The sequence below is a fragment of the Bidens hawaiensis genome, unplaced genomic scaffold (genome assembly GCF_021521415.1).
Source record: "Bidens hawaiensis isolate Kalapana, Puna unplaced genomic scaffold, B.hawaiensis_p1.1 tig00057865_1, whole genome shotgun sequence".
Classification (NCBI taxonomy): Eukaryota; Viridiplantae; Streptophyta; class Magnoliopsida; order Asterales; family Asteraceae; genus Bidens; species Bidens hawaiensis.
The window spans coordinates 1-17,543 of record NW_027500442.1 but is presented as its reverse complement, the minus strand read 5'-3'; the positions used below and the strand labels follow the sequence as shown (position 1 = coordinate 17,543).

General features: G+C 41.0%; 2 protein-coding genes and 1 pseudogene across 3 annotated transcripts; 1 reads left to right on the top strand and 2 right to left on the bottom strand.

Moving 5' to 3' along the window:
- Nucleotides 1-5: 5 nt before the first annotated feature.
- On the top strand, nucleotides 6-10,932 carry LOC143602069 (ATP-dependent zinc metalloprotease FTSH 10, mitochondrial-like; annotated as a pseudogene). The gene is made up of 7 exons (XR_013147763.1): nucleotides 6-210; nucleotides 1,532-1,603; nucleotides 1,788-1,912; nucleotides 2,038-2,530; nucleotides 9,024-9,778; nucleotides 10,449-10,676; nucleotides 10,760-10,932. The product of XR_013147763.1 is annotated as an ATP-dependent zinc metalloprotease FTSH 10, mitochondrial-like (transcript).
- Nucleotides 10,933-11,942: 1,010 nt separating this feature from the next.
- Nucleotides 11,943-14,757, bottom strand: LOC143602071 (actin-like). Its single transcript, XM_077079312.1, has 4 exons — nucleotides 14,454-14,757; nucleotides 13,641-14,034; nucleotides 12,366-12,979; nucleotides 11,943-12,022 (listed from the first exon to the last, which is right to left on the bottom strand). Exons 1-4 carry the CDS (start codon nucleotides 14,511-14,513, stop codon nucleotides 11,957-11,959), a joined length of 1,134 nt encoding a protein of 377 aa, XP_076935427.1. The 5' UTR covers nucleotides 14,514-14,757; the 3' UTR covers nucleotides 11,943-11,956.
- Nucleotides 14,758-15,471: 714 nt separating this feature from the next.
- On the bottom strand, nucleotides 15,472-17,470 carry LOC143602070 (L-type lectin-domain containing receptor kinase IV.1-like). The gene is made up of 2 exons (XM_077079311.1): nucleotides 16,913-17,470; nucleotides 15,472-16,529 (listed from the first exon to the last, which is right to left on the bottom strand). Exons 1-2 carry the CDS (start codon nucleotides 17,304-17,306, stop codon nucleotides 15,616-15,618), a joined length of 1,308 nt encoding a protein of 435 aa, XP_076935426.1. The 5' UTR covers nucleotides 17,307-17,470; the 3' UTR covers nucleotides 15,472-15,615.
- Nucleotides 17,471-17,543: the final 73 nt, after the last annotated feature.

Below are 17,543 nucleotides of genomic sequence, written 5' to 3'. Positions count from 1 at the left end.
CCGAATCATCATCATCAGCAAACGGTTATGATGGCCGAGCAGCAGGACTGGTGAGAAGCTACTTGACATCAATTGGTACTAAGACGCAGCATACTATTATTAACCCTAAAGCAACATGGTGTGTTGCTTCTTCTTCTCAAGTTAATTACCTTTCGAAAAACCTAGGCTTACCAAGGCTCTTTTGCAATCAGGCTCCAAAGAATAAGAAGAGTAAGGAATATGCTATGCTAGCAAGCATTTTGTTCAGCTCGGGGTCGACTCGTTTGTTATTTATTAATCAAAATTATATTTATATGCGTTTTTAATTGTTTTCAGAAAAAAACCCTTAAAACGAGCCTCAGCTTGGCTCAGGCTCGGCTTTGCAGTGTGAAATTAATATATTGAAGTCTAAAAGAGGTCAAACTTAATTAAAATGCACAAGACTTGAGCTCGGGCTAGATAACTTAACAAACTTTATTTGAGATTTGGCTCAATTCGAGCTTTTTATCAATCCGAGCTCTAGTAGCTCACGAGTAGCTTGGCTTGTTTGCAACTCTAAAATTAACTATTGCTACTTGGTTTTATCACACATTTACTAAAATAGAATTTGAATTGGTTTAAAGATGATTTTACTTAACAAATTGAAGCAGCATAGGTTTTTTTGTTTGTTATCATTTTTAATTTAAGCTGCATCTATGCATGGGTTTGGTTTTAGCATGTGCTTGCAGTTGTGCAGACTGCAGACTATATACTGAAAACCTCTGATGCACGGAAACGCGGCTATGGTGCCGTATCCCGTCCCGGAAACTCGCCGGGGACGGAAACGGCGTCGGGGACGCCGGGAAACGTTTCTTGACCGTTTCCTTGATGTTGGGGACGGTCGTTGACCGTTTCGAAAATTCAGACGATGTTTCGAAACGTTTCCATACGGATTCCGGCGGCATAATCCGGCGCCGGAGCTGTAGTATTTGCCGGAAACAAGAGAATGGCGGCTGTAACTTAAGGAAGAAAGCGGCTGTAACTTCTTAGGTTATTTAGTATGTTATTTAGGTTTAAATAATTTTAGATATTTTAATATTTTACCCCTTTAACTTTCAGTTGTTTGTATCTAGTCCCTAAAACTTATAAGTTTTAACATATAAAGTTTAAATTAGTTTGTGTATTTTAATATTTAACCCTCTCTATTATTACCATGATTGATTTTGAAAGACTTATGATTGATCATCATTGGAAGATGTATGAATTTTGAAGTTTACATCAACGTATTATTATATTTTAGGCTTTGTGGTACATTATCTATAATATATATTTATTTTTATATGTATTTATTGCCGTATCCGTGCCGTACCCGTTTCTTGATTTTTTGAGTTTTGTCGTTTCCCGTTCCCGTACCTGTGCCCGTTTCCCGTTCCCGTACCAGTTCCCGTGCAACATAGCTGAAAATTGAAGTCTAAATTTGATGTGATTAACTATTTTTATATTTCTGTTTTATAACTATTTTATTGTTATGATTATCATTATTTAATACTGGACATGACATGGAATTGTGTAGACTATAAAAACTATCACCCAAAGGAGAAAAAAGAGGTGCCAAAAGAGGAAGGTCAGAAATCAGACTCTAAAGGTATGATGTTAACTTGTTTTTGGAACTTAAAAGAGTTTACATACTAGTTAATAAAAGTTTTCTTTATATGTTACAAATAAAGATTGTTGTTTATTGTTATTCATCAATAGTTAAAGTATATGATTTGTCCTACTGCTTTACATTTCTAATGTATATGTAACATTCAATAATGATATATCGCTAGGGGACTCTGGTAAAAATGACGAAGGAGAGAGCTTTACAAAGACTTATCAAAGTTTAATCCAGCCTTTGATGTTTTTCGCTTTTGTATTGTCCACAATATTTTTGACTCCTCAGGAAGAACAACAGGTATTGGTTCTTATGAGTTTTCATCACAAATACGAATACCATTTGCTCAATTGCTTAATTAGAATTTGTGATCTTTGCTGTTTGCTCGCCATTTCTGAGAATGAACTTGTTGGATTGTGTTTCAGATTAGTTTTCAGGAATTCAGAAATGAGCTTCTGGAACCTGGTTTAGTGGACCACATTGTTGTCACCAATAAATCCGTTGCTAAAGTGTATGTGAAGGCTTCAAACGGCAACACAATTCAAACCAGTGATGAAGTTATCAAGGGTCCAAAAAATGGCAACGGGTCAAAAGGACATTCAGGCCATTATAAATATTATTTTAATATCGGAAGTGTAGAAACATTTGAGGAAAAGCTTGAAGAAGCTCAGGAGGCATTGGGCATAGATCCACACAACTATATCCCTGTCACGTATTCTTCTGAAACAAATTGGGTCGAAGAGATAATAAAGTTTACTCCAGCATTATTGCTTTTAGGAACTTTATATTTTATGGCCAAAAGAATGCAGATCAATGTTGGTGGGGGAGGAAAAGGAGGGCGTGGAATTTTCAATATGGGCAAAGCACAAGTCACAAAGTTAGATAAAAATTCCAAAAACAAGGCAAGCTTTCTTTTTGGTTACCTGTTTTTAATGATTTTAAAAACAAGGCAAGCTCAATGTGGAAACCAGTGAACAGTTTTATTTGAATGGTTTTGAGGATTTTTTTTATCATAGCTTTTAAACGTACAAGGGTTTATATCAAAATGTTTGATAGTTCAAGGTTTTACCATCATCTTTCAAATCATGATGGTTTCTATCAGAAATTTTGAAGGTCTGATGGTTTTTTATTTAAATTTCTGTAAATTTAATGTCTTTCATCAAAAGTTTTTTTTGGAAGTTTGATGATTTTTTATAGGGCAAAGAAGCTGTAACCTCAAGAGGATTAAAGAAGTAATTGAAATTAGTCAAATTTTTATCATAATTAACCAACTTTGTATGGCTTTGAAAAAGGTATCAACTTTCAAATGATGTATGGTTTTTCTACAGACCAGAAATAAATATTTGACCAAATTTGATTACCTTTTTATGCAGTTAACCCTTTTCATTGTTATCATACTATTTTAAATGTTATGATTAGGTATATGAAGAAACACTAACCGAACCCCGGGCAGATTACTGGTAACCTGGGGGTTAGATAGATGTTTCCCACGAGGGGTTAGACCCTTGGAAGATGGTTCTTCTGATAACCTGCAAAACAGACACCGTGAGCTCGTCACTGAGAAGGGGGGGGGGTTCCTCCTTGTGACCACCCTCCGGCGTGAGAATCAGACTAGATTGCTCTTTAAATATAAAAGTATATTAAGAGATTGCTAGAGCAGATATCAGGTATATATGATGATAATGTGTTATGATAAGATGAGATGGTCATACCATTTGTGGTATTTATAGCCGAAGGTAGGTTTCCAAGGAGGTATGGCCGGCTGCAACAGTGTTCCTGTTCCACCAACAGTAGCCTACGCACGTGTCCTGCTGGTAGTTGGTGGGTAGGTAGCGGCTGATAGTGACCAGACCTGCTGTATACTATTCCTTTCCCACCAACTGCCGGCTACGCACGTGGTATGACAAGAGTTGGTGAGTAGGCAGCGGCTAATAGTGACATACAGTGTAGGAGCATGCTGCTCGCCATACTGTTGTCCATAAGCTGTCGTATCTTTAGTCAGATCTTTTTCCCATACCTCGTCAGGTACAGTACAGAAGATCTTCCTGTATCGTACGGACTGGCTTATTTGGGCGGGAGTATTCCCCCTCCCGCCCTTGTGCGGGATTGTTCCCGGCTTCGCTCATTCCTTCAGGTGACACTGAATGATGGAGAGCTAAGTGCCTTGTGCGTGTAGCCTTGCTGCGCGGGTGGCCTTCCCTAATGGCTTGTATCCGAGGCTGCGGGGACAGGCGGAGTCCTTCACCATTGGGAGGCATTTCCTGCGGGAACAGCTTGCGTACTGCGCGTAAGGACGTCACGTCTCTGAGCATGGTTGGTCCTGCGGATCCAGTTGGTTTCTGCGCAGACGTCCCTGTTCAAGGTGAGTCTTGCGGGTCCAACTGGGCTCTGCTGGGACCTACCTCTTCAAGTCCCCCCAGTCCAATGTTCTTCTCATGCGTGTTTAATAAAGTGAGGTGAACTTTTGGACTTAAGCAAAGGGTTTTGAAAAGGGGTTTTTTAAGGTTTTCCATGGGGATTCTTCCCGCGGAAGTCCTTGTCACTTGCAGAAATTCCCGAGTTTCCTGCTTGGTCTTTGGGTATGATGCGGGTAGGTCTGTAACCTCCTCGCAAGTCAGGAGCGTTGAGTCCCACTTGTGTGGATTCTCCATGAGGTTTTGGTAGTTTTGAACATAGTGATCAATTATGTTAAAACCACCAATTCCATCCTGGAGCTTCAAACAACGTAGTTCTCGACGTTCCCGCTATGCGGGGATGTTATTTCCGCTTCCGCAAGCATTGCCCAGAAGATCCTTCTTGGTTTCAATTCCCAGCGGAGCGCTAGGTATGTGAAGGGTTTTGCCTTAACACTGTACCAGCGCTCGTCTTACGGTTACTTTACTTCCAAGGTATTCCTGGCGTCAATTCCCTGCGGGTGCTAGGTATGTGAAGGGTTTTGCCTTAACACTGTACCCGCAGCCGTCTTATAGTTACTTGGTTGCCGAGGTACTTGGCTTCAATTCCCTGCGAGTGCTAGGTATGTGAAGGGTTTTGCCTTAACACTGTACCCGCATCCGTCTTACGGTTACTTGTTCGCCAAGGTTTTCTTGGCTTCAATTCCCTGCGGGTGCTAGGTATGTGAAGGGTTTTGCCTTAACACTGTACCCGCAGCCGTCTTATAGTTACTTGGTTGCCGAGGTACTTGGCTTCAATTCCCTGCGGGTGCTAGGTATGTGAAGGGTTTTGCCTTAACACTGTACCCGCATCCGTCTTACGGTTACTTGTTCGCCAAGGTTAGGGGTATTTTCCCGCTTACTTTTTAATCTTTTTGAATTTTGAATTTTGAAATTCGAAGAGTTGGTGGAAAGAGGAACAGTCCAAAACTCTGAAACGTCGTGCGACGGTTTCTTCTGTCAGATTGTGCAGGAAGTTATGGTGACGTTGACAGTATATGGTCATTCCAGACGCTTTTTTAGGCGCGTGGGCGCGATTTTTCGGGCGCGTGGCTGCGAAATTAATGGTATGCGTCCTGTCAACAGCTGTTGCCAGCCTGCCTTTTGCCACGTGTCATAGTTTCATTGCACCTTCGTTTTCTCTCTCTTCCGCATTAATTTCATCGCATTAATTGCGATTAGTATATAAAGGGGGAGAGGCCTCTTTGTAATCCACACTTTCACCTCTCTTCTTCTTCTTAGCGATTTCCGGCAAATACTCCCCTTTTCAGGCAAGCATTTTCCCGAAATCGCTTTCTTCTTTCTGCAAAATGTCTTCTCATGATGCTGAAGCTGTAGCCGACGATAGGAGTACTGCTGGCGAGTGCCAGTGTGCTCTACCTGTCGATCAGTACCAGTACATCGTCAGGAAGTTCATGCTTGAGTCTCTTGAGCCTGAGTTTCCTGAACCCCACCAGACTGTGTACGATGCCCCCAGTGGCAAGATCGGGGTATATGCTGCATTCTTTGTTTATGGGAACCTTAGGTTCCCATTGACAAAGTTTATGTACCGTGTCCTGGAGAGGCACGGTGTGCACCTAACCGAGTTGCATCCGATGGCGATTGCCAAGATCCGGCACTTCGAGTGGGTGTGCCGGATTCTGGGTATTGAGCCCTATGTGGACCGCCTGATGACCTTCTATACTTGGAGGTGCATCCAGGGGTGGTACACCCTGACAACCCGTATTAAGGGTTTGAAGATCTGCGTGACCGAGCGCAGTCTCCGATCGTGGAAGCGGGAGTTCTTCTACATTTCTGCCCGCGCCATCCCCCGCGCCATCCTCCGGAACCCCGGTGGTGAGAAGACCACTGCTCCGGAGGCTACGACTGTTACCTCCGGAGAACCAACGACGACGACGGTGACCGGCATCAAGAGACCGGCTCCATCGGGTTCATCCCCGCCCGTCCGTACGTTCAGGCTCAAGAAAACCCGTAAGTATAAACATTCTTTTTGTAGATTTATCATACTTCATAAATTTATTAACACTTATCTTCTTGTGCAGGCGTGGATGTTGACGCATTCCAGGGTTGAGTGCCGAGTAGTACCTCTCCGCCGATGACGGTAGGCTTGGTCAGCCTACCTGAGGCGTCGACCCAGGCGCCTGCGCCTGCTCCCGCTGGTTCAGTTGCTCACTCTGAGCCGACTGTTCCAGCCGAGTTTACGCCACCGCCGGCCGTGAGTGCGATTTTTACGGCATCCTTCACTGAGCCGGCGGTTACGATTGCTGCGGATTCTGCGGCAGCGACTGCGGCGGCTGCCACCATGCCCCCGCCACCGGCACCGACGGCCGGCTCATCAGGTACGCATGGGAGTACTCGCCAATCCTTGCCACCTTCCCATCTGCCTGACCTTTTGGATGGGTTTCCTTTGGGTTCAGGTGATGGGTTCGGCGGCTATCGGCCTGTTATAGACCCTACAGGTGCGTAGGGTTCCTTTGGCCCTTTTTCACTTTTATTTTTTATCATCTTTTTCCTAACTGCTTTTTTGTTTTTTGCAGTGTCGGATTCCAATGAAGTGTATGTTCGGCGATGGAACATACGCCGAGGAACAACCCTTCGTACCCCTGTGGAGTGCGTGGACTGGGCTCGCCACGCTGCTCCTCATGGTGCGTTGGGGGAAGCCATGGCTAGCTACCAGGAGGGTAGGCTAACCAATGAGCTTCGGGTTCTCCAGGCCCGGATGCAGCCGCGCGTCGAGCTGCTTTGTCGTGAAAACGACAAGTTGAAAGCAGCTCGCCCCAAGGACGTATCTCAGGCGCGGGCTCTTCGGGAGGAGAACCAACGGTTGGCCGCAGCTGCTGCGGAGAAGGAGAAGGCCTTCAAGGCCCTCGAGGTTGAAGTTCAAGCGCGACTCGAGGCCCGCTCCAAGGCTGCCCAAGCTGTTAACGAACAGCTTCGGCTGGCTAAGGAGACTGCGAGGAACGCAACTGAGAGGGCCACCAAGGCTGAAGCCGTTGCTGAGCCTTTACGCGTGGAGAACGAGGAGCTCAAGGCCAAATTAGAGGCTCTCCAACGTGCTCATGATGCCTTGGCGATGGAAGATGCCAAGAAGCTCCAAGAGATCCTGGACCAGAGGGGCGTGCTTGACCACACCGAGCGGAAGCTTAAGGGCGTTGAAGAGGCTGCTGCAAAGGAAGTGCTACTTGCCAACCTCAACAAAAGCGAAGCTGAACGCGCCTGCACTCAAGCTCAAGCCGCCCTTCAAGAAGCTCTGGTTGCCAAGGAATGGCTTCTTCGAGAAGCGTTGCCTCAGGTATTTTAGCTTTGCCTTCACGCTTTCCTTTGCGACAGAAGTCTTACACTTGTACATTTTCTTTGTAGGTTGTGCATCGGGTCTTTTCAGAGACATCCTACGACGATGCTATGAGCGCAGCCCTCAACGCTTCTCACGAGGATGGGGAACGGGCTGGCTTCCTGCTTGGTCTAGGGTTCGTTGAGAAAGGCTTCCCGCCTTCCAACTTCCCTTTGTACAATGTTGATACTGAAGCCATATATGACCAAGCAGTAAATCAATACGCTGCCTTCCCGCATCCAGTGGTGGAGAAGGTGAACCAAGTAGCTGCTGCTGATGATGGGTTAGCTATCCTTAAAGCTTTTCTCGAACCGCCCCGTTCTTCTGATGGAGCGGGTCCAAGTGGAAGCGGCCCTGAAGCTTGATCCTGAAGATCCCTTCCCACTGTTAGGATAGTCTTGTACAGATGTATTTATTTTCTTTTCGTAGGCGGGTAGTTACCCGGCCATTCTTGTAATAATTCTTTTGTGAAATATTAATCTTTTTGCGTATAAGATTGTTGTTTCCTTCTTTGGGTTCCTTGCTTTATAAACTTATGACTTGCATACTTAGTTTAAATTAGCAATTTTCCAAGTGTTTAGAATAAGTTAACCTGTTGAACGTGGTTGATAATGGGTTAAAGTTTTGCTTCCTCTCTCGTGATTGTGCGGGTAGAACCGTCACTTGCACTTAGTAGGATGGCTAAACTTTAACCTTCATCTGACCTGCGTGTAGGTTTTCCTCATCCTTTTGAGGATAAGTTAACCTTTGAACGTGGTTGATAATAGGTGTGAAGTTTTGCTTCCTCTTTCGTGATTGTGCGGGTAGAACCGTCACTTGCACTTAGTAGGATGGCAAAACTTTACCCTTATCTGACCTGCGTGTAGGTTTTCCTCATCCTTTGAGGATAAGTTAACCTTTGAACGTGGTTGATAATAGGTGTGAAGTTTTGCTTCCTCTTTCGTGATTGTGCGGGTAGAACCGTCACTTGCACTTAGTAGGATGGCAAAACTTTACCTTTATCTGACCTGCGTGTAGGTTTTCCTCATCCTTTGAGGATAAGTTAACCTTTGAACGTGGTTGATAATAGGTGTGAAGTTTTGCTTCCTCTTTCGTGATTGTGCGGGTAGAACCGTCACTTGCACTTAGTAGGATGGCAAAACTTTACCTTTATCTGACCGGCACTTTCATTTTTGGGTGCTGAACTTTTTCCCCTTCAACTGACCTGCGTGAAGGTTTGTCACGTTATTGGGTTCGTGCGGGTAGGACCGCCTTCCCACGCAATGACTTCACGTAATTATGCGGTGAAAACCGGCATATTAGTGTTCAGAAAAGTATAAATGTAAAATCATCAGCTTCGATGTTCTTAAAGAGAATCATTTCCATTAGAAGTGGCTCTTGGCCTTTTCTTTACAAATTGGAATTGATTTACATGCAAACTGTGTAAATGAGCTCCCTTCCATGTTGTTGGGATGGGAGTGCCATCGAGCCGATACGCACCTGGTTCGGGATCTCGTTCTTTACGCAGCATGTAGTCTCGATATTGAAGCTGGAATTTTGATTCGTGTTTTCCCCAGCTGGGGTTCTACACGCACCCGCCTGCTCAGCCTTTATTGCGCCACGAGGTGCGCGAGCGTCCCATCTCTGACAAATGCTTCGACCATTAAAGATGTAGCTGGTTGTGATGAAGCAAAGCAAGAAATCATGGAATTTGTGCATTTTCTAAAAAACCCTAAAAAATACGAGGAGTTAGGGGCCAAAATTCCTAGAGGGGCTCTTCTTGTGGGCCCACTAGGGACCGGAAAAACCCTCCTTGCTAAAGCAACTGCTGGTGAATCTGACGTACCGTTTTTATCGATATCAGGTTCTGATTTTATGGAAATGTTTGTTGGGGTGGGACCTGCGAGAGTCCGAAGTCTATTTCAAGAAGCAAGACAATGTGCACCTAGTATAATATTTATTGATGAAATTGATGCAATTGGGGGGGCCCGAGGTCGTGGTGGATTTGCTGGCGGGAATGATGAGCGGGAAAGTACATTGAATCAGTTATTAGTTGAAATGGACGGTTTTGCAACGACTTCTGGTGTTGTTGTACTTGCGGGTACAAACCGACCGGATATTTTAGACAAAGCTTTATTAAGGCCCGGTCGTTTTGACCGTCAAATTTCAATTGATAAACCGGACATTAAAGGGCGTGAACAAATATTTAGAATATATTTGAAAAAGTTGAAGCTTGATAAAGAGCCGTCACATTATTCTCAGAGGCTTGCTGGACTGACACCTGGGTTTGCGGGAACAGATATTGCGAATGTTTGTAATGAGGCTGCACTAGTTGCTGCTAGGCGTGAGAGTGCTGTAATTACAATGGAACATTTTGAAGCTGCTATCGATAGGGTTATTGGTGGTTTGGAGAAGAAAAATAAGGTATCTACTTTTTTAATGATCTTTCTTTGCATACTTGTTTCTGAGTTTAGTTTATTGACTTCGTTTTTGAATGATTAAATCCCTATACTTTTAAAACCTAACGAGGTGGTCCTTTTGTCAAAGTTAGGGGTCATGCAAAAGACCTTTTTGTTAGTTTTCCAAAAGTGTAGGCATACAATCATACATTTGTACACATATTTATGAATACACATACATATGTACACACACACACAGTCACATACGTTCATATACACACAGTCACGTATGTTCATACACACATATACATTTACAAACGTTCATCTACACATATTTATATACATATGTACATATATTACACACACATATACATATGTATATTTATCCATTCAAAAGGCTCAAGTTATCATCTACTCATTCTATATTAAAAGTTTTTACAACTAGCTACTTATAACAGTTTGTTTCACTGACAAAGAGATCGTGTTTTGAGGTGACATTGTTTTCCTATCCATTTATTTAATTGCTGTAACTTGTAAGTTGCTGGATTATATATTTTATATACCTTTTGTGTTTTGAAAAGGGTAATATGATATCATGTAATACCTTTTACAATATCTTTGATGCACATGCTCTTCTACAACTTGTAGAAATGTGGGTGCAAAAACTTTAGTTTGATAAGCAATTTGATTGATAGGTGATAAGCAAACTTGAAAGGAGGACTGTTGCTTATCATGAATCGGGTCATGCTGTTGCTGGTTGGTTTTTGGAACACGCAGAACCGTTGCTAAAAGTGACAATTGTACCGCTAGGTAGTGCTGCACTTGGGTTTGCACAATACGTCCCAAATGAAAACTTATTGATGACCAAAGAGCAGCTTTTTGATTTGACTTGCATGACACTTGGTGGCCGAGCAGCTGAACAGGTGAGTTCGTTAAACTTATGATAAAGATGTAATTTTGTATGATTAAGTACCGAAACTTATAAAAACTGTTTTTCTTTGACTAGGTTTTGATTGGTAAAATCTCAACGGGAGCTCAAACGACTTGGAGAAAGTGACACAAATGACATATGCACAAGTAGCAGTTTACGGTTTCAGTGAAAAAGTAGGTCTTTTATCTTTTCCCAAAAACAACTCAAGTCGTTTGACACTAATTATGTATCAGAAAACTGAACATTAGGTAAAAGTTTAAAAAGTAGTTTTTGAATTGTGGCCAAAAGCTTGTAGCTATAGCTGATATATCGGTATTAGAAAACTGAACACATGGTAAAAGTGCGAACGGTTAAATTTTTTGAATCGTAACACATTTGTACTTGCTAGGTGTAATGAACATTAATCATTTGAACTTGTTAGGTGTAATGATCATTAATGTCAAGCAGGGGAGGTGTTATATTGAATTTGACAGAACTTACTAAGTGTTGTGTTAAATATAATACAAAACATACTTTTTGGATAGTTAGGTGATTTCTTATATATTATTTCTAAACAATAATTTTGAAAAGGAATGAGCTAAAGAAACACAACTAACACACTGTCTAGACACCGTTGATGTAACATTCGGGTTGTATGGCCCGTATAGGCCTTATGACATAGACAAAATGGTCATACTAAACGTATGAAAGGGGGAAAAATTAGTCATGAGTCTTATGAGGGAAGATCATATGACTTTTATGATGTCTTTTTTAACCGTTAAAGAATGACAATGTGATGACCAAGTCATACGATTTATATGACCTTTTTTATCATATCATGCCACCAATATGATATGACAAACTTTGGTTATCCATTTATATGACTATGCCCATATGGCCATTTTTCGATACTTGATCGATTTATGTAATTTCGAGTATGTTACGTGACATTCTCACGTTGCATAATCATATGTATTCAAATACGCAAGTAAACTGATACCAAAACTATGATATAAGAAATATTCATTCATAAAAGCATCTCTTACAGCTTTCACAAAACAAAAACAATAATAAAAAGAATGGCATACATTGATTGATTGCAATTTATGGCTGGGAAAGCTAGTTGGACGAATGTTAAAAACAAATTAATATAAAAAATTAAAAAACAAATTAATATAAAAAATTGTGGAATAATCTGCCTGCTGAAGCTCGTGGAAGAAAAACTCATATTGTTCTGAACCTCAAAAGGCACACTTCAAAATTAACTATTTTTCTTTTTCTTGCTTTTTGCATTTAGAAACATTTCCTGTGGACGATCGATGGCCCAGATTCGTCGTATTCAGCCTTCGCGATCCACATCTGCATTAATCATATCCAGTCTCAGCATATATACATTATTACATGAGTCAGCAACGAAAATTGACGAAACCAAAATTAACCGAAAACCAAATTAACTAAAAATCTGTTATCGTTTATTATTATTATTATTATTATTATTATTATTATTATTATTATTTATTTTTGCATCCTTTGTTAACTGAATAAAACCGAACCGAAACACTCATATTTTCATATGTATTTAGCTTTTATACATCCATTTCATGCGTTTCATGTATTTATACATTCTTTTTATGTATTTCTAACTAAAACAAGTTTGGTTTTGGTTATTAACTGAACCTAAAACCGACAAATAAGTCATTACCTGTTGGAAGGTGCTGAGAGATGCCAAAATGGACCCACCAATCCAGACACTATACTTCCTTTCAGGTGGAGCAACAACCTTAATCTTCATGCTACTAGGAGCCAAAGCAGTGATCTCCTTACTCATTCTGTCAGCAATACCTGGAAACATAGTGGTCCCACCACTCAGCACAATGTTACCATACAAATCCTTCCTAATATCCACGTCACACTTCATGATACTATTATAAGTAGTCTCATGAATCCCTGCAGCTTCCATCCCGATCATCGACGGCTGGAACAGAACTTCGGGGCACCTGAACCGCTCTGCCCCGATGGTAATCACCTGCCCGTCGGGCAGCTCGAAGCTCTTTTCGACCGAGGAGCTTGTTTTGGAAGTTTCGAGCTCTTGCTCAAAGTCAAGGGCGATGTAAGCTAGTTTTTCTTTCATGTCTCGGACAATTTCTCGTTCAGCGGATGTGGTGAAAGAGTAGCCTCGTTCGGTGAGGATTTTCATGAGGGCGTCGGTGAGGTCACGCCCTGCCAGGTCCAACCGGAGGATTGCGTGTGGGAGGGCGTAACCTTCGTAGATTGGGACGGTGTGACTCACACCGTCACCAGAGTCCAGAACAATACCTGAAAATTGAAGCAAATAGCATTGCAAGATCATTGGTGTTGTTTTGGACAAAAATAAACTGTATATGGGTTAAATAGTCAAGGGGTCTATTCAAATTAGTTAACGTGTCAAACGGACAACTATTATTAAACTTGTTAATTTTAAATGGATTAACATCGCTCATGACCTTTGTTTGTTTCTAACAACCATAAAAATATATAGCATGTGAACATGTTTTAGTACATTTTTTATAAAATGACTTTTTTTTCAACCTGACTTTATTTTGATTAGAACAAGTACGTTACTTTTGACCCAAATAAGACTGATACTTTTTTAAAAGGTCCCGTGTATGATCTGGTCACCAGAACCTGCCTGTCCCGCCTAGCTTGTTGGGCTCGGTCGGTTATCAAACTGATCATCTTATCAGCCAACTAATTGAAAAAGCCCAATGATAATTTAAAAATTAAAAATATTATAGCTAGTTCAAAACAAAGTACACTACTAGAGTACTAGTTTGAATTAGTGATGTTAAATAGTCTTAAATAAACAAAATATAGACATTAATCAGTAAATGAGATTTTGTAACAAAAAACCAGACCGGTTATATACACAATTCCCCATCTGACCGGTCTGGTTCTTAGAACACTGATTAAAAACAACAAAAGAGATGAAGATAGTTACCAGTTGTACGACCACTGGCATACAAGGAAAGAACAGCCTGAATAGCAACATACATAGCAGGAGAATTAAATGTTTCAAACATAATTTGAGTCATTTTCTCCCTATTAGCTTTCGGATTAAGAGGTGCTTCGGTTAGGAGAACCGGGTGTTCCTCGGGCGCCACACGTAGCTCATTGTAAAATGTGTGATGCCAGATCTTTTCCATGTCATCCCAGTTGTTGACAATACCATGTTCAATCGGGTATTTTAAGGTTAAAATACCACGTTTGGATTGTGCCTCATCACCGACATATGCATCTTTTTGTCCCATCCCAACCATCACTCCGGTGTGACGTGGACGTCCAACAATGCTAGGAAATACTGCTCTTGGCGCATCATCTCCAGCAAAGCCAGCCTTAATAATTTTACAACATCCGCTAAATTAGTTATTATTGTCATTATTAGTCAATATTTAAAATTTCGTTGTTACATATATTATTAAAATTTAATTGACTATACGCTTTTGGATTTTATATGTGATGTATTTTGTTCATAAAGGGGATTAAAAAAATAATTTATCAAAAAATGAGCAAATTAAGATAAATATATCTATACTTTTTAATAAATAAAAATCATTGATGTTATATTTCGCCTCCATATTCATTAAATTGAGGTCAAGGGTTCAAGACCTGTCGATGGATTTGGTGTAAGTCACTAAATGTATATAAATATAGTTTCCACCTCTAAGATATATGTAAAAGTTTTAAGTAGTTTATGTACTGAAAATTTCCACCACATGACGGGTTTTAAGCTAGTTAAACTATGAAGCCATACCTTGACCATTCCAGTTCCATTATCACAGACTAGAGGCTGAATATCTTCTCCATCGGCCATTTTTTAGGACCTTACATTCGAACATCAAATCACAAATCAAAAATTGATAGGATAATAACTTTATTCATAAACCTATCATATGGATCAACCAACAAATATCATATGGATTTTATGCATGATTAACCTAAACCGAGAAAACAAATATCGATCGTGGTATTTATTAGATACTTAGATACCCGTTGTGGTTTAACAAAAGAATGCATAGCCCTGTCACATAGACAATGAGCTTTAACTAACTCACCATTTAACTGTTACATTGTAGTTTAACTAATATTTAAATAAGAGAAAAAAGGAAAAAAGTAAATAAATGTTTGTCGTATGTGATTGGTGAAGAGAAATAAAGCCCACCCACGCGCCAAAGTGATGGTGGCCGTTAATGGGTTGGCACCCCTTTTAATTCTCATGACCTGGTGTTTGAACGTGCTAACAACCGATGTGGCTAGGGGCGTTAGCCCACGACAAACAATGTTATATAGAGAAACAAAATTTACCTGGTAGATTGTATTGTGGAATTGAAGGTGGATCGGAAATGAATGAAGAAAAACAAGGACTGATGAATTGTTGGGTTAAATCATAAATGTAGATGAAAAATGGGACGCACGTTTTCCATAAAATTCTATTTCTACAAATGGATGGTTACACGCCCAATTAGGAACACCATTCAATTTCTCTTTTTTTTTTCCTTTTTTTTTCAAATGCCAGTTTACATTTTTTTTCTTTTAGAAAAGATTAGCTAAAAGTCATTAGACTATCCACTTTCAAGGCCTAACCCAATCAACTATAGAATATGATGTTACCCGCTTTAAAAATATTGTGATATTTCACCAACTAATCAGTGATGGATTTAAGAATAGGTCCGCCCCTGATTAAATTGTACTAAACCGAGTCATGTGTAAATGTGTAGTAGTCATCTAGTTGCTCATTTAGTCATTTATATATGTTTAATGCAATTGACAATCCACGATGTGTGCTAGTCAATTAGTCTTATAGATTGTAAAAAATATTGCTTATGTTTATATCTACAAGTAATGGCACATCTTTTGTACATATTAATAAAAACATCCTCTCTAGTCTCTACACTTATATCACATATTTCACCAAACTAACGCCCGGAGCAAGTAAACAAGTTGGTGGTCGGCGACGACACCGTATTATACTGTATCTGCGAAAAATAAGCACTTGTTGACGCATCACCAAGTCGACCCGAATAATCCTCCGATATATCCAACACGCTATCGAAATCCTCTGGCAATGGTTCCATGTTTCTAAGAAACTTCAAAACTTGTGACATGCTCGGTCTCACAGCCGGCACGCTATGCGAACACAACAACCCAGTCTTAAAAACCAACCTCACTTCCTCGATATCAAAAGCGGTTGACCCAAGTTTTGGGTCAACCGCTTTCAGTAATTCGTTCTTAAACCAACAGTCCAATACCCACTCAACCAAAATAACCGACTCTTGTCGCCCTTGCAACTCCACGGGGCGCCGCCCACAAACAACCTCCAAACAAAAAGCCCCAAAAGCGAAAACATCCGTTGCGGTCGTGGCTTTCCCTTTTCTAGCTAATTCCGGCGCAATGTACCCTAAAGTTCCCGCCAAATGTGTCGTTTTCGCTTCGTTACCATTGTTGCTAAATCTCGCGAGTCCAAAATCGCCTAATTTTGCATTTAACTCGGCGTCTAGAAGCACGTTGCTTGCTTTGATGTCGCGGTGGATGATAACTTCGACCCATTCTTCGTGCAAATAGGTCAACGTTTCGGCTACGTCGATAATAATCTTAACCCTTTGTTTCCATGTCAATATTAAATCCGATTTCGAATTAAATAACAAGCTATCTAAGCTCAAGTTGGGCATGTAATCGTAAACTAAAAACAATTCGCCTTTACGCCGACAATATCCAAGAAGCCTTACCAAATTCGGGTGGCGTAACCTCCCAATTGTAGCAATCTCCGCCACGAATTCCTTCATTCCTCTCCTGGATTCATGCCACACCTTTTTCACCGCCACTTGAGTACCTGTTAGACACATCGTAATTAGTAAAATGCGACCACTAAGGCTATGTGTAGTGGAGGGGGTACAAAATCGGGCGACTTGCGCCATGAGACGCCCAATCAGCAAATAAGGAGTTTTTGTTTTAAGGTGTAACGGTGTTGTAGTTCTATATATATTTACACACACATATATCATATTAATAAACACAAACTCACACTAGGCGACAAGAATTCATGCCCCCCCCCCACCCACCCCACCCAACACCACATTTCGCCCCTTTGTTGCCAAGGGTGGTGGGGGTGTGTGTTTTCACAAAAACAATCGCCCCCATTGCTCACAAATTGTCGCTCACTACATATGGCCTAAGTCAACATTATGTAAATATGAGTTAAGTATATAACTGTACCCAACTCGGGCAAAGTCCCTTTATAAACTTGACCGAAACCGCCTTTCCCAAGAAGTTCACTTTCTTTGAATCTTCTAGTTGCTTTGTACAGATCTTTGTAGCAAAACCTGTGAGGTCCATACTGGATCTCCCAGCTTTCAAGAACTTCAGCGAATTTACGCTTTCTTAAACGAATTCCTAAAACTAAAACCGACGAAACGATCAATAACACACCTAAAGATAACCCAATTGCTAGACCCACGTGTTTCCTTTTGTTTGATCTTTTTATGACCGGTAAACGTGGGATCTTTGAAACGTCGAATTCTTGAGCTTTTCCATTAACCTGAAAGCTCCAAGCGAGAACGTAAAACCTTTGGAGAAGCACCCCAGTAGCCGAAGTGAAACCGACGAACATTTCATCGAATAAATACGGGGATAAATCTTTTCGTATAGAAGCAAGTGGTTTTTTCGGTTTTTTAATATGTAACGGGGCAAGTGTGACATTTAATTGTTTGTTGACTCCCTCATATTCAATCCAGGCTCAAATTTCCTTCGAGCCAGAAAGAATGATGGTTTTAAAACCCCCATCTTTATCGTCGTAATACCCTGCCGTTGTAGCGAAAACCGACACGACACTATTGATATCTAGACC

What these genes read in the sequence shown, in the direction of transcription:
- LOC143602071 (XM_077079312.1), bottom strand. Translation starts at nt 14,513, where the DNA reads ATGGCCGATGGAGAAGATATTCAGCCTCTAGTCTGTGATAATGGAACT. An exon ending in ATGGAACTGGAATGGTCAAG is followed by an intron (nt 14,035 to 14,453) that starts GTATGGCTTCAT and finishes AAAATTATTAAG; the next exon opens with GCTGGCTTTGCTGGAGATGA. An exon ending in TGCCAGTGGTCGTACAACTG is followed by an intron (nt 12,980 to 13,640) that starts GTAACTATCTTC and finishes TTCAATTTTCAG; the next exon opens with GTATTGTTCTGGACTCTGGT.
- LOC143602070 (XM_077079311.1), bottom strand. Translation starts at nt 17,306, where the DNA reads ATGTTCGTCGGTTTCACTTCGGCTACTGGGGTGCTTCTCCAAAGGTTT. An exon ending in AGGGACTTTGCCCGAGTTGG is followed by an intron (nt 16,530 to 16,912) that starts GTACAGTTATAT and finishes TGTGTCTAACAG; the next exon opens with GTACTCAAGTGGCGGTGAAA.